The sequence below is a fragment of the Lagopus leucura genome, unplaced genomic scaffold (genome assembly GCF_019238085.1).
Source record: "Lagopus leucura isolate 7727_CA_CO unplaced genomic scaffold, USGS_WTPT01 Super-Scaffold_100002, whole genome shotgun sequence".
Classification (NCBI taxonomy): Eukaryota; Metazoa; Chordata; class Aves; order Galliformes; family Phasianidae; genus Lagopus; species Lagopus leucura.
The window spans coordinates 70,525,179-70,541,675 of NW_024962263.1; the positions used below are offsets into that span (position 1 = coordinate 70,525,179).

General features: G+C 36.1%; 1 protein-coding gene across 3 annotated transcripts in view; it reads left to right on the forward strand.

Moving 5' to 3' along the window:
- The window catches only part of VPS13B (vacuolar protein sorting 13 homolog B), a 415,483-nt gene that overhangs the window by 330,579 nt on the left and 68,407 nt on the right, over positions 1 to 16,497 (forward strand). For all 3 annotated transcript variants that reach the window (XM_042868778.1, XM_042868780.1, XM_042868779.1), the window contains exons 37-39: positions 2,914 to 3,113; positions 5,705 to 5,912; positions 6,243 to 6,427. In XM_042868778.1, the coding sequence (XP_042724712.1) occupies positions 2,914 to 3,113; positions 5,705 to 5,912; positions 6,243 to 6,427 (593 nt within the window). The remainder of the gene's footprint in view (positions 1 to 2,913; positions 3,114 to 5,704; positions 5,913 to 6,242; positions 6,428 to 16,497) is intronic.

The following is a 16,497-nucleotide window of genomic DNA, read 5'->3' on the forward strand; positions in this document are numbered from 1 at the left end:
TGCTTTGGAGGGAAAAAGCAGGAGAAATATTTTGCATCTTTGCCTTTCTGAGATGCCTTTCAGTCTTAGGAAAGCAACTTCACTCACTGAGCCTATACTTGGAATTTCAGGATGACATTAACAATGCTAAAATAAGCTCCTTTCCAGCACATACTGATATTTCTTCACCCCCTTCCCCTAGGATGTGAGATTATTTCTTTTCTCATGTCATCCTTCTTGGATTTCTGTCCTGGTTTGTGGTACCCCGTTGAAGCTTTCCCTACACCCAAAGATTTCTTTGTTTCCTATTGCTTTTTAAGGGCTGTGCATTCACATCAGTTTGTGCAAACTCATCTCAATGCTCTTTGCACTCATTTATTTATTTTATTTATTAGGAAAATAAATGTTCTTCTCTGAAAGAGTGGTCAAGCACTGGAACAGGCTGCCCAGGGTGGTGCTTGAGTCAGCATCCCTGGAGGTGCTCAAGAACTGTTTAGATGTTGTACTAAGGGACGTAGTTTAGTGGGGAAATATTGGTGGTTGCTGGACAGTTGGCCTGGATGATCTTGGAGGTCTTTTTCAACCTTAGTGATTCTATGATTCTATTTTAATTTTTTTTCCATTAAGAGCGCGGAAAATTTTATACTAAGATTCACTTTGTTCTCCAAAGTACAAGTAGGTAGTACTGCTGTGATGAACAGTCTTGTCCCAGTGAGAAATCTCTCACTGGGTCTGTGAGCTTTACCTGAAATTTGTAGAACTCAGGCTGTGGAGGTGTTTGTATTGTGTATCAGTTTAGAATTTACTAACTTCGTCTTAATTGTGTCTTCATTTCTCAGTTGTTTACACAGTGTTTGAGAAATGTGCTGCTGATTTTCAAATAGCAGGATTATGTGCTGAATGCTCAGTTTTGTAGTTAAGCTGTTGGATATTGTGTTTTCTTTGTACTTCGTGGAGATGACTGCAGAAGACTGCAAAACATAATCCTTCCAAGTGTAATCCCAGTGAAAGAAAACATAAATAAAACCACTTGTATTCTGGCATTCCTTTTTTCCCTTTTGTTATTTCTGCAACTTGGCATATGCTCCAGTAAAACTATAGAACATTTCTATATATTGCAGAATTGTGCAATAGTTGCTTAGAATTTCTCCTCTTTAAAACAAAAGTTTCATGTAGACTTTATAAAAAAATGAATTTCCAAATACTGTAATGCCTCTAAAAATAACCAATCTGAGCATAGCATTTTCAGAAAAATGCCTTTTTCTTGGCGTAAGACTGTATGTGAGGCTGATAATGTTCACCAGTTTTGCAGAATAAAGTCCAAACTCAGACCAAAAGGAGAGGCACCATGGAGTGCTGATGTTTGTGTTCTTGATTATCACTGGAGATTGATGTTAAAAAAAAAATATCCTCAGAACAGTTTCTGACATGTAAGCTCGTTATAGATAAGACCAGGCCCAGGCACTCAGAAGCCTGCCTGAAGAACCCAGGGCTGTCACCCCTTTACAGTTCGTGACAGCAGCCTTCTTAGATTGGCATGAGGCAAGTGTTCAATCAAGGCCGTGTCAGTCTTACTAAACCTCAGACAACCCAACACTTATTCTTCTCATTTGTGATTCCTACTCAAGTACAATTCAGTGCCATTGCAGCTATTGCGAATGTGAACCACGTTCTTAGTGGATGCAGGAGTAATAGGAAAAAAAAGAAACACAGTATATTTCCTTCCATTGTATGAAATATGTCTTGGTGTTATGGAATCATATCTGCCAGGATGCAGACATTTTCCTCTGGATTCTCAAAGGTTCATTGGAGAAGTTTTATTGTATGTATTCAAAACAGCGTTTTGAATTATTTTGGGGGTCTTTTCTACCAGCAAAGGTATGAAAATATTAAATGAAACTGTGTGTAAACTTCAGGTGTTTCTCAATCATTCATCTTCTGTAAGTAAGTACTGAGTTTCTTTAGAGAAGTAACCCACAGGCATTATGAAGTATGGCCATATTCAATATTCATCTATAAGCACCAGAACAAAAAAATTAACCCAGCCTCAGTTATAGTACTTCTCATGCAAATATATTTAAGTATTAAGAAGATAGTAAGTGTGGTTTGTTTTATTAAATTGTGATTGCAGTAATTTAAATTCACAAGAGATGTGAAAATTCTAGGTGTTTCTTTCCTGAAAATGTTTTTTCTTTAATGTGAGAACATAAGGTCTATCATAAATCTAACCTGCCATTGTCTTTTTTATGTTTTATAAAGCTCTGTGAACTGCAGATGGTTATAATGTGAAAAGTTTAGATTGTTTTTAGGTAAACATATGTTATATATTTTGAGTTACAGTAATGGCTTTGAATTATTTGAATTCAGACATTACCTTTATTCTCCCGCTAAGCACTCCAAAGTCTAGCAAAGCAGTACTTTATAAGTAACCTGAACTAAAGCAAAGAGAATCATTCAAAATAAGTATTTCCTATCAGGTTAAAATATAATCAAGTGAAGCAGCTGTTCTTGTTCTTAGGACACTCTTTTGAAAAAATGTCACAGTTTAATGAAAAAAATGTCTCTTCTCATAAACCTTAAAATACTCACACATGTAAAAAGTCATAATGTTTTGGCAAATAGTTCTTTGTAAGGAATGTGCTTGAAACATACCTGCTCCATAACTGCAACGGTGCATAAAGTATATGCAGTAATGCTGTAAGAGCAAGCTGAAAAAAAAGTCTCACGTTCTCTTGTCCAACTTTGAATCTCTTCCTTGGACTGGAGAGCAGTTGTCCACACAAATAATTCCATGGATGCTGTGGGGCTGCTTATGTGAGAAACTTCTTACTGGTGCACATTCACAATCTCAACCTAAAGTGAATCCAGACAGCAATGACAAAAATTTGGGGAGACTGACTACCAGCAGGATAAAGTCTCTGTCTCTCTTTTCAGGAATCCATGGATCATGTTTTGTCCTGGACATAAAAGATTTCCTGCTTAAAACAAGTCTCAAAGAAAGAACCAGGTCTTTGATCGGCCCTTTTTGCTGCTCGGTTACAGTGGAAGCCAAGTGGTGTAAGCACAGCGGTGATCCTGGCCCAGAGCAATCTATTCCAAAAATGTACATTGATTTGAGAGGAGGACTGCTGCAGGTCTGTATGAGATGCTTATGGATCTGATATCGAACTTTAACTGGCTTTGAGTGATAGAGATTTCACAGATAAATTGCACAGAAGCCCGTAAAGCTTTGCAGATAACAAGAGCTCATTTGGCTGGGGGTTTCTGGTTGGCTAGTTTGAGTTTTTGATTTTTTTATTTTTACCCTTTAAAGTAAGTCTTCTTTCATGTAAAACTGAGGATTGAAAAATTGTGTATAATGTATTGTTTTTCACTTTTTTTTTTCTTTGTTTTCAATACTGCTTAAGCTAAGCATTGTAGCTGTATGTGTGTGTTCCTCTAAAGTACTGGATCAGATTACTAACACTTAATATTAAGGACCCTGTTCTGATGTATGTGTTTGTCCATCCGTGAGCTATGTGTCTGTAATGCCTCGGGGTAATCTTGTGAAATGCATATCCTTTCTTTTTAAACTTACACAAATTTCTCAGGGGAGCAATTATAAACCGTTGTTTGTAGTAATTAAGACTCAGTTTTCCATGCTGTCCTCTCTTTTTTGGAAGTGCCCATAACTTGAAACCAGTCCAAGAAGCATGGGAGTTCTTGAAAGGAAACATAGATTCTGTGGGACTTAAACAAGTGGGCTTTAAGACGTGTCTTGTTTTAATTATTTTTATTGTAGTATCTATACACACCAAATGTTTTAAAATAAATGTATAAATCAAGCATATAAAACACAAAAAGGAAATCTTGGCATTTAGTTGTATAATTAGAGTTTTTCCCAGAATCAACATCAGAAATTTGTAAAACCACAGCCCATGAATAGGGATAATTGAGTAATACAAATTTAGTATATATAGTATAATGAATAAAGTGAGTTTGTTTTTCTGCTTCTTTTTGATTTGTTATTCACAGGTTGGCTGACCACCTCTGTGTGTTATTACTAGAAGGATGTTATGGTGTTTGTGGGTTTTTGTTTTGTTTTTATAAATTATTTTTGTTTTTTTTTTTTACAAACACCTCAAAAATATCTATAAATCTGAAAAAGCCATTTATTATTAGACTATGTTCTGTAGTAATTAGCTTTTCTAGAAAAAAAATATTTACTGCAGCAGAATAGATTGGAGATTGCTGACAAAAGCATCAGCTGCTCTGTTTCAAATGAATTTTACCTGATGTAGATATATTCTGCTCCTGTTAATTTGTATTACAACAGAGCAAAGAGAACTGATGTGAATTTGATGCCTTAGTAGTGAATCAGGGGTATTAGTAATCGGTATTATTATTCCTGTATTAGGAGTTTCCTGCTCTGGATTTCCAGCTCCCTTAAAAATAACATGAATTAATCTGAATGGGAAAAAACATTCCTCTCTTCTCCATCTGCAGAGACCTGAGGCCTCTGGGCTCCCCCAGAGAGTGATGAAGCTCCTCTGAGGTGGAGGAGCTGAGCTCGGAGCAGCTCTGGACATTGCAGCAGAGGTGCACTGGGCTCAGGGATATCCGTGGGGCTCTGCCTGTTCAGCTCTCCCTTGGCTGCAGCTGTTTGCAGGTGGCCTTGGTTTGTTCCATGGGCTTACACACCAACACAGAGGAAGAAAAAGCGCCCTTCTTGACAGCTGTATTGCAGTCACTTAAAGAGTCTTCTCGTTTTGTTTTGTTTTGTTTTTTTGTATTTGAAAATGGCTGTTTCCCACTGACAAAATTTGCACTGCTCTTTATGTGCAGACTTGACTTGTTTGCTCTCCTCCCGTCTTTATTATGAACTTCTAAGTTGCTGTCTGGTGGTCCCACATTGGTTCTAAATGTCTTGATTAATTTCCATTTAAAGTTGCTCCCCTGTTTCTCTGTTTCTCCTGGGCCTGCTTCTGCACAAGGACTAAAGGACATAGCGTGATCCTTTCAGACTGGAGGTGGATTTAAGAAAAGCAACACTGCTTTTCAGTGCTGGGAAAGGAATGTCTGCTTGCCTTTTGCTGCACAGTATATGAATCTTCTGCATTTTGAATTTTGGCTTTGCATAGATGTATTTTTTGTTTAATTTCTGTGGGTTTTATTAAACTTCAGGCCGTGCTGTCAGAACTTGCAGCACATCCCATTCGCATTCTGCATGTAGTCAGTGTTTGCTTGAGATGATCTCGGGTGTGTCTTTCTGGTCTTTTTGCTGTGTCGCTTCTTCAGTTTCTAATGTGTTCCAGAGTTCCAATCAGCTCTTTGAACAATTTAAACTCTGAATCTTTAACTTTTTTTGGTCCTATTTTAAATTGGAAGAGTGGTGAGTAGTCCTCGCAGTACCGCACTGCACTCGGCTGTGTGTTTGCGTATCGCTCGGCAGCTCTGTGCTCCTCTCCAGCAACTGTCTCAGTTGTAAGCATCAAGAATTAACACTTCTTTCAGAATGATGAGAAGAAGAAATTAGCCACAGTGATTTTGTACAGGTTTCTTGTCGTTCCTCTTCTTTGCTTTCACATTTAGGATATGTGCAAGCAATTAAGACTAGAGTAGGCTGAAAGCAATATAATGTTCTTTTCTCTTTTTCTTTTCTTTTTTTCCTTCAGAAACAACTGTAGGTAATCATTTTCTGGTTTTGTTTTTTTTTTTTGTCTTTGTTTTTTGTTTTTCTGTAAAGGTTTTCTGGGGTCAGGAGCATTTGAACTGTTTAGTTCTTCTCCAGGAGCTTGTTTGGGAATACCTTACTAAAACTGGCAGTGCAGAGGCATTCATGTCCGAACGAAGGTATCGCTCTTCTTTCCCTATGGAAAGAAATCAGGCCTCAAAAACAGAGCATTCCTCAGATGATCTGAGAACAGGCCTGTTCCAGTATATACAAGATGCAGGTAAGAAGAATATTGTTACTCTCCATTTTTTAATTATATAATAAATATACTAGTATCCTATTAAAGAAAACTTGCCTCTTACAATGAATTATTTTTTTTTAAGCAGTTGAAAAGCCATCTGCTAGAATAAAAAAAAAAAAAAAAAAAAACACAGTTTTTTTTTATTCCTTTCCATTTAAGCTGTAATCTTTTAAAAGTCAGGGAAATTGCATTTTTATATTCTCTTCTTTTGATCCTGAGGAGTTTATTTTTAACTGCTTTGGTCTCATAAAAGAACATGGTTTTTTTTAGCAATTATATGACAGATTATACCTTTATTTCGTTTGACAGAAGCACAAAAACTGCCTGGTGCCTATGAAGTTGTGTTTTACAACGAAACTGAGGATAGTCCAGGAATGATGTTATGGAGATATCCAGAACCCAGAGTGCTCACTCTCGTAAGAATTAATCCTGTTCCTTTTAATACCACCGAAGACCCTGATATCAGCACTGCTGACCTTGGAGATGTTCTTCAGGTGGGTAATGAAACTTTTCTTCTTTTGTTAACAACAGAAAGCATAACTGCTGTAAAGTGAATGTTTTCAAGCTTGTGTTTATTAAAAATGAGCACAAAACAAATGTCAGGAGCTCTATAAAATCAATAGGAGGTAAATTCTACAGCTTGTGCACATCCTTACTTTTAAAACTACTCATGCAAACATTTTAACCACTAATCTGCATTTTCATGACCTATCAAGCTTTATCAGTCTGTTTTGCCAAGAATACCAAGTTTTTATTCTAGCTTCATATGCTTTCATCCGTCAGTCTTTATTTAAAGACCTTGTTTAATTTGAAAGTAAAACATATGCAAAGACAGGCTTCGTCTGAAATTGCCAAGATGCATGGAATCATTGACCTAAGATCTCTAGTACTGCCATTCTCTTCCTTCTCTGATCGTGGGTGGCTATACTTCTTCTAAGAAGATACTCAAAAGTCAGAGAAAGGATCTAATTACTCATGTTTTGCTTTGAGAGGGTTGAATTGGGCAGACCCATTTGACTTGTGAGATCATGGAAATACCCTACAAAGGAGAGATGAGTACTGCAAACTGCCAATTCTGTGACTCAAAGATAGGCCTCATCCTTAGCTCTGAGAATTTTTGCTTTCCAAAATATTTATTACACTGTCTATTGTCTTGTATTCCAAATTGGATATCTTTTTTTTATTTTTTTCAATTGAATCTGCTTGTTGGTCAGAATGGTGTTGTGAGTCGAGGAAATTCAGTATCTCCCAATTCCTCCTATTTGTTCAGAAATGTTGAATTATAATTTATTGTTGCTATGACTTCCAAAATTGCATTTAAAATTGAATTATGCACCAATATGCTTTGAGTTATGGATAAGAAGTATTATCTTCCTCAGATAAATGGTATTATGTTGTTACAGTGCACACAGTGCTAGTGAGATCATGTATGTGTCCTGCCAATTTCTTTGCCCTCTAGACAGCCGTATGTCCTTTCAGTTATATGGAAATTAAAACTCAATGGAAGTAAGGATCAGCTCTACTTGGCATGAGGTTTGAATCAAAGATCAAAATTGTTATTGTATGCTTTCTTGGTGACCCTATTACATTGCTATGAAAGCCAGCAATTTACCTTATTTCAGGATGGTATTTTCAGTGTAGCACACCAAGTTTTTGGTGTAATTGCTTTATGCTCCTGTTATACATTACAGATATCATAAGCATAATGTATGTGATTTGTAATGTGTCCCTGTACAAGGAAAGTATCAGATCTTCAAATGGGCATCGATGGGGATTCCACTGTACATATGAGTAGACTTAAGAGTAGCAGTCACTTTTAGCCTCTTTGTGCTGAGTGAAAAGAACATAGTTGCAGTCTTCTGTCCTTTCTTCTATAATTGTCTCACACAGTGCTCTGCTGCCAATTTGGATTGAGTAAACTTCTACTGGTCTTCACATAATTTTTCAACGTTGCATTTAATCCTGTACATGAACTACAGTGAACTGTTTCCACCACTGTTGTTTTAAGTTTTTAGTCAAGCATCCCTATATAGCTTCCCTCCATTGTGCTTTTTACTGGGCAGACTCTATTCTTAAGATCTGTCCATTTTATGATGAATTAATTATAATGGAGTCTGAACGCCTTGGGTTTTCAATTACAAGGAAAGCGATTAAAGGTATCAGCCAAGTTACAGCACAGTGTCACGTCTGTGATCTTGACTAACACGTCTACTCAAAAACAGTGCTCCTGGATAGATGGAGTGTAGCAATGCCTACATTTTGGTGGTGGGCTATTAATGATGGCAGTAACTGTTGCTTGGTGATTTATCACATTTTCAGAAATGGCAAACACACATAGAACAGCTCTGCACAAGGTCAATAAACGGCCTTTTAAAACATGTACAGGATGCACTTTTTATTAAAAAAGAATAGATGGGGAAATAAGTAATAGAATCAATTTTCAAATTCCGTAAGTAAACTCCATCTACTGAATACACATCTCAAACTTATGGTGATGATTTAAATGAATCACGAGGTTTTTCATCAGCTCTTTTTTCCCTGGATGAATATATCTCTTTTTATATATATATATACAGCATATTTATTGTGTGTGGAAAATTCACAAAATATAAACAGGAAAAATATATGCTTTCATATACTTCTTGACATGAAACAGTAGTGGAACATCTGCAAACCAAATACTTCAGCTTTTTTGATAAAGAAACTAAGTTTAAAAACAATAATGATATCAAAGTATCTTAAAAATATATTTTAAAAACTTCCCCAAGATTGTGTTTATGTTCAAATGCTACAAGGACCCATAATGTCACCAGGTGTGTTTCCAGTCTCCCTAAATCCTTTGCTTCACATAAATCCAGGCAAAGGTGCGTTTTTGTAGGCATGTTGTCTCTAGCTTTCTGTCTTTGCTGTACTTCTTTTGGCAAGGCTTTTAAGTCATGAATAGATTTTAGAAGTCTCTCTGTCTGTATAACTATTCTTTCAATTCTTGGAACTTAAAAAACTTCATCATAAAGAGAATTTTTTTTAATATTGAAGCTGCATGTCATCTGCTGTGAAGAAAGGGATAAGCCACCAGCTTCAGATTATAGGAGTTGGAATGAACAATATTGTTTCTATAAAACTGTACCTTACTGCAACTTCTAGATTGCCCCGTGAGCTTATTTTCTTATGCTTTTACTCATGTTGTTGCAAGAGTAAGCAGTTTCACTCACCAAATTTCTATTATTGCTTACAATCCCAACTTTGTTGCTTTTGTTTGTAGAAGGAAGAGAAAGAATGTGTGTTTCTGCCACAGAGTAGCATGTTGCATTCTCTTTAGAGATTTCAAATAGTTTGATCTTTTCATGTGAAGGCAGAGAGAAGGAATCCCAGATGCACTTGCAAGAAACTGCATCAGGATTGTATTTATTTTCTGAGATTGAGAGGATTTGAACTTCTTCCTGTTTACCGGACATTGCAACCCCTTTCCATTTAATTACTAATCCCTCACTGTCCTGTTTTCATGTGCTACAAATGTTCTTTGGCTCTGTGTGATGTACCATTCTTTCAGATAGCTACTATTTAATGAAGCCCTTTAAGTTTCCCTGCTGAACCTTTTTTAATGGTTTTAGCCTAATTCTCAGATAGTTCAACCGTTATCTGGCATCACTTCTAATGCTTTTATATCTGGAGAGCAGGAGTTTCTCTTGTACTTGGTTATTCTTTGGTAAAGTGGGTCAACGCAATTCCAAAAGAAGAAACAGAAGAAACTCTTTAAGCATCCTACCAAAATAAAGTGATTACTAAGTTATGATGATTTCAGATTGAAGATATAGTCTGTACCAGAGAAGACATACAAGAACCATTCTAGTTTTGCAGTTTAGTATCTTATAAAACATTATGACAAAAACTATCACTGAATGGGTAGTAATTAAAAATAAATAAGGTAGAAGTATCTAAATCATTATGAAGAAATGTCACATGCTGTTTTTAGAGGAATCTTTGCAGGAGCAGAAGTTTGATTTGAGGTATCCTTATTGTATTTCTTCCTACTCCCTTTGCCAAGGTATTTTCTGGATATAACTTCTCAAGACTATGCTTATGTAGTAAATGAGAGTCAGATTAAACAACGCATCGATTTCTAACTTCTTACTAAAGAAAGTAAATCAATGAAGTGAAGCAAAATTCAGTTTACTGCTGGGCTTACAAGTGTTTGGTTGCTTGTATAGCTAATTGAAAGAAGTTAATATTGAGCTCTGTATCAAGAAAGAGGTGTGAAAGATGGATGCAGAGTATTCCTTCTCTCTGAAAAAAAATTATTATTTTATTATTTTAGTCTGTCTAGTTCTTTGATTAAAACTATTAACTCTTGACTGTTACATCAGCTTCTGTTTTAATTCTGCTGATAGTTGCTCATTATCCAATATTTGAGAATTTTTTTATTTGTGCTCAGAAAGCTCTAGAAATAGCTAAACATCTAAGTAAAGGTCAATGTGGGACAAAGAAGTATACACAAGAGAAGCAGTTTCATGTTCTCGTAAGAAGAAAAAACAAATAGGCTGTGTCTTATGCAATTAATGTGATACATACTATCTCTAAACCACCACTAATGTACTATTTGTGTAATGGAGATCTACAGAAAAGGCTGTCAAGCAGCAGGACTCTTAGATTTTGGTAGAGGCATACCATTTTGATCTTGACCATTGCTAAGAATATTTTTAAAGCTATGGAGAAGAAAAAGCATTTTGCACTGGTAATTTCACTTAGGACAGCACAAATTTGTTAGGAGTGAAGTTAATCCTCATGCTGACTCCATCTAACGTTACTTGAGCCAGGGTAATCCTTTACTGCACAAATCAGAAAGGGCAAGGGGTACAATAGTGTTGATGTAGGAATCATATTCACAGATCAGCAGCAAAGACCAATTTGGAAAAATTTCACAGGATGAATTCACAAGGTAATAAGCACAATGAAGGGAAGAAGTCGAAATACCAGTACTTTAAAATATTGAAGATTGTTCCTGGTTGGACTGGATGATCTTTAAGGTCTTTTCCAATCTGAGCAATTCTATGATTCTATGTCAAAAGGAATGACCTCTGAGATTTTCTCAGTTGTAACAGAAGAGATTGTTAAAACCTTCAAATAGATTGATGGTTGGAGGAAGTCTGATGATTGAAGATAAATCAATTGAAGATAAATCGATTGAAGATAAATCACTTTAAAAGTGTAGATACACTTAGGATATTAGCCTGTGTAGAATTTCTCTAGTAAAAAATTCTTTGGAATTATGCATATATTTATACATCTGGCTCAGCAAGTTATTCGTATGTGAAGGCTTAATTACAGCGTACTTCAGTTTCCCACTTTAATTCAAAACTATATTTGTAAGGCAACCAGCTCACTGTTATAGGGCAGCAGTTCTTTTATTTGTACTGTCACTTTCTTCTGTAGCACTGAAAGTTGGAATCTGCTGATGGTGGTTATTTTCAGTCTTGCTCATCTAGTCCATAAAATGTTTTTCACTGAAGACTGGACACAGTAATAGCTACCAGGCGGAATACCCTTTATAAATAAATTTGAAGTGCAGAAGAAATGAACATTTCTAGTTCCAGAGGATAGTTTAGGGTTATACCTATCATGCAGGTAATACCACTGTCACAGAACATAAAGGATAATGAAAGAGGACTGTATTCTTCATCATACCAAGGAATTATAATGTGCATTTCCGGGATGTGATTTAGTGCTAAATTCAACCACACCTGTACGGTTCCTTGAATCCACTAGGTTGCAACAGCTGAGGAAAGTTACCTTCTTCATTTCTTTGTGTTTTGGGTTTGTTGGGTTTTTTTTACAATTTGAAAGAGGGAGTTCCGGGACAAAATTCTGCTAGTGTTTCAGTAGTGATTTTTGAATTGTAGAGATAGAATATGGAGTTAGCTACTGTTAGGGCTTTATGCTCAAAGAAAGTGGTGATGGATGTTTGTTCTTTGAGGCTTATATGCTTCCACTGTGCTTCCGGTTTTCCAAAGTCTTCCAGTATCTACCCACAGAGAATCTACCTACTGAGAATCTCAGATTAAGTTTTGTCTTTGCCTTCAAGTAGGTTACGTTTACTCAGAAAGCTGAAGAGGAGTTCTTACTGTACAATACATTAATAATAATCTACTCTGATTTCCACTAAGCAACTTTTTTCTATCATTTGTCTCTACCAGAAACAACCTTGACAAGTTTGCGTTAACAGGAGAGGGAGCAAAAATTGAAGTTGGTTGGGTTCACCAAGATAAGAAAGCAATTTGTCTGCTAACAAGGCAGTATTTGGCTTTTCTTTGCAAGCAGGTGAACAAGACACACAAATTATTTCCTCTACAGCTGGGGGACTCTTCTAGCTAGTGAAGTTTTACAGAGATGTTCAGTATTTTTCATTTCATTGTAATAGAGTTATCTTCCCAGTAAACGATATTGCTGACACTGTCCCATAGCTCAAACAAAGCTCTGTATTGTGACAGTAGCATTTACACAAGTGGCCGCGTGGAGAAGAACAGATTCATCTCATGGAAGCGATCACATCATGTGTAATATTCTGAATTCTGAGCTCTGATTTATTTAAGCTGCATCACCAGTACTGACTTAAAATTCTTTCTCCTGAATTGCTTTTCCTCAATTGCTGAATTGAGGTGTTAATGCTCACAAAATAAAAGGAAGATAATCTATGGTGTTTGTTCTTTTCTCCATATGAAGTCAAAATATCAACCGAGCTATAAACATGTCAGGCTTTTATATTTGTACCTACCAGGATTCCTGTTGCATGCAAGTGCATGCAGTGCTATAGTCAGCCTTATAAAAGCAGATAAAAAGGTTCCTTATTTGGCCTTTCTTCTTTATATAGTGTCCTAATAAACAGAGCATTTACTCCTGATTTAGTAAAACGGTGATTACATTAATGGGATCTAATGGCCTACAGGAGGAAAGTAGGGAAGTGAGTATTATTGAGAGGGCTTAACTGAAATTTAATAAAGGAGGACCAGATAAATAAACCCTCTCTGGTACAATTCACTTGGAGTTTTTGCTAGGATAGTGAAGAGAACATAAAGTATTTCCACCTTTGAATGGTGAAGATTCAAAAAATTGCCTGTTGCTCTGCATTACACACTTACGGTATGTAAGTAAAACATTTGCAAACTCTATGGTCTGGAGCCTGATTTTTTCAACATTGTCAGCCAATAAACAGTCATTTTCTAACACCTCGTGGTTGTTTAAACAGTGGCTTAAGGAAGCAAGGGCTTAAGAATGACTGACATTAGACCTACTGTAAGTCATTATTCCAGGAAAGATTTGACATGACAGTCAACAGGAAAAGAATTATGATCAACGTCAAAGACATTCATTTTCCCTTTTGACAGAGAATACCTCATTTTTGGCTGGCTCTGCTTCCTTTTGCATTACATTCCCTGTTGGGGCTACAATATTCAGCTGGGCATTTGAGTATCTGGGAAAGGAGCTTTTTGGAAAACCACAACTTTTATTTATCTTTGATCCATTTCTTACATTTCCAAAGCAGCGTCTATTTTGGAAATCCAGATAATTTGTGTGTGACAGATTAGTGACTGAAGTTCGCACTGTTACTGCAGAAGTAAGTTGTAAAGTTCAGCTGTGCTTATCGATGTACATGGTTGCAAATTTTTGTATCTACTGTCATGCAGTTGTATCATCTTTAAACAATTAACTCTTAAAATGAGTGGTGAAATAGTTTGTCTGACTGTTGGGAACTGCTTGGAAGTCAGTGCAGTACTTCATCTGAGATTCTGCTTTTTAAAACATTCCACATTAATTCTGCATTTCGGTATTATTTGAAATGACTGTATTAGCTTAGAGTGTTTTTCTGATATCGCTACTATGTGAAGAATTGCAGCAAACAAAATAATGCAGTAGAATTATTGAGCATATCTGACCATGAAGTAGAACTTGCCTTTCATTATAATGTAGGAAATTCTTTTCCCATCACTTAACTCGATGTTTATACGCATACACGCGTACCAAAATGAATGCAGGTCATTATGTAAACATCCACTCTATTTAAGAGGGCTGAAGACTGGCTTTTAGCCTGAACCAATTGCCCTTCAGACGATCTGCGTGTAAGTATTGTGATACTGGCAAAATTCTGCACATTTTTGGATGTTTTTGAAGAATAAGACTCTGGCTATTAATGATATACATTGTCTTCATTTTCTTTCCAGGGAGGAAGTAGGGGCTAAAGAAGTTGCAGTGTTGTACATTGAGTCTTAAGCAGATGTTGAAACAGAGCCTGTTCTCTTTAGGAATTCCAGCTTTAAACATTATTTGTGAATTTCCTTGCCTGGGAGTAGGATTAGCTCAGACTTTACTATTTTGTTACTGTATTCTGTGTGTATAATCTTAATTATTTTGCTGTGTGATCTTAGTGTTCACTGCATCAAGATGGGACTGTATTGCTTGGACTGTGGTTTCGGCGCAGTCTGCAGGGAGTTAAGCGTAACTTGTTGGGAATGTTAATGGAAGTTGTGCATAATTTGCTTGTGCATCACACTGAAATTTACCCTTTGGGGTTACTGAGCTAGTGAAAATTCTGTTGGGTGCCAGAAGACTGACGAAACCATCAGATTATCCTAATGACAGATTTACACTCTCATTGTGTTTTGTACTTTTCAGAGTTTGTAAGTCTGATTTATGAAATTTTGCAAACCGACGTCCTTTCTGCTGTACGGTGATTTTGTGGCACTTTTTGTAGGAGTCAGGCTTCACTGTGGTGAGAATATGTGGTCAAAATATCCCATTTACTTAAAATTACACAGTGCTTCATGTATTAATAAGTTGCTACCCTCAGTCCCAGAAGTGACTGCATTTCAACAGTATAGTGCTTACATTGTTAACAAATACTGAAACCCAGAAAATGAAAGCCTTAAATAAAATGTGAAAGATTGTTCTTATGTCAGGGAAAGAGAATAAAAAACAGTGCAAGAAGTAGCTAAGTCTTTGATGTAAGATCTCCTATCCATATAAACTTGTTTATCAATATTTGCAACAATAAATTAAGAAAATAACCAAGGTCTCAGGAGATTAAGTGAAATGCTGTTGCTTTTGCTTTTGGAAAACTGAGCGATCTTTGTATGAGCTTAGTGTTGAGATGAATGACACCTACTAGAAAAAAAAGGGGTTTGAAACTTATAAGAGTACGTACATTTTCTTGTTTAAAAAAATCCTGTGAAACTCTTCTCAATTATAGCGTAGCACTGCTCTCCACTCTCTTAACAAAAGCCGTTAGTGTGTTTAGAGTAATTTTTCTGTAATGAAAAAGTCAGTATCTGTGACAGATTACATTACTATACACACCTGCATTCGTTCTGAACCTGCTAGCCTGATAAATTGATAAGATAAGTTGGTCACATGTTGTTTTAAAAAGGCAAAGAACAGAGTTCCTAATAAAAGAATGCTACATATTTCTTCTAAAAGGTTAAAAAGCATTTCTCAGGGCTCTTAAATTACCATATTCTGATACCAAGGGAAAATAAAACCTGGGCTTAGAGTCTTGTTTGTACTTAGAGGGCTTTCCGGACAGGAAGGCAATCTTGATGCAATTCAGTAAGCCACAATACCAGTGGGGCATTACAGGTGAAAAATTTGCAGCTGTACCCCTCACCACAATGTATTACAACTGTACAGTGGAATATTTCCTGTACAGAAATAGGGCTTGGTTAACTTTGTTTCCCAAGAGTAGATCACATTAAAATGTTATAAAATCATGATTTCCTGCATTTGAATGCTTGTGGTTTCTCAACTGGTTCCAATATTACAAAGGGTTTTTTATAGCTTCTATTAGTTGAAGATGTATAGAAGCTTTTTTTTCCAAAGTCAGCTAAAAGGCAGCTATGTGTTTCTAAAGAGCAATTTCTCTTGGAAGACATGACTTTGCTTTCACATCTTTTTATTCTAGTTCAGTATTTAATTTACTTCATAAGCTGCAGTACAAATATAAATGTAAGCAAAATTAAATAAGTACGTTAAAATTAAATAGTGCCATCGATAAATTTGTTAAATGAAGCTGAAAGAGCTGAGGTGTACATCATTACTCAGTAAACAAAATAAGTGGTTATTTTCATTATTCAGCCAAAGCCTCAACATGCACAGGAAAAAAAAAAAATGAAATTGGGCAGATATTCCGTTTTGTAGCAAATATTTAAAATGGAGTATAGTTTAACAAAATCAGTCCTAAAGCTGCAACACCTCAAAGAGAAATAAAGCAAACTCCGTGAAGAAATGTTACTTTGCTAGTTTTGTTTTTAAATGTTGTCATTTGTGGTATCTGATTATTACTGACTGCTGAAAATTGAGATTGTTCCACGGTGTAATAACTGTTGCAGCCCAAAAGATAAGGGGTGTTTAAAGGGAAAAAGCGATGTTAAAGTAATAGAAAATCCTAACCAAAAGGAAGAGATTGTGGTGGGGGGGACAGAAAATATTTTGTGTAGTTAAAATGTGTTTACTGCTAGTACCAAAACTAGTAGTAGTACCAGTTACCTCACTGTAAACCACATTATTTTTTTTTAATTTG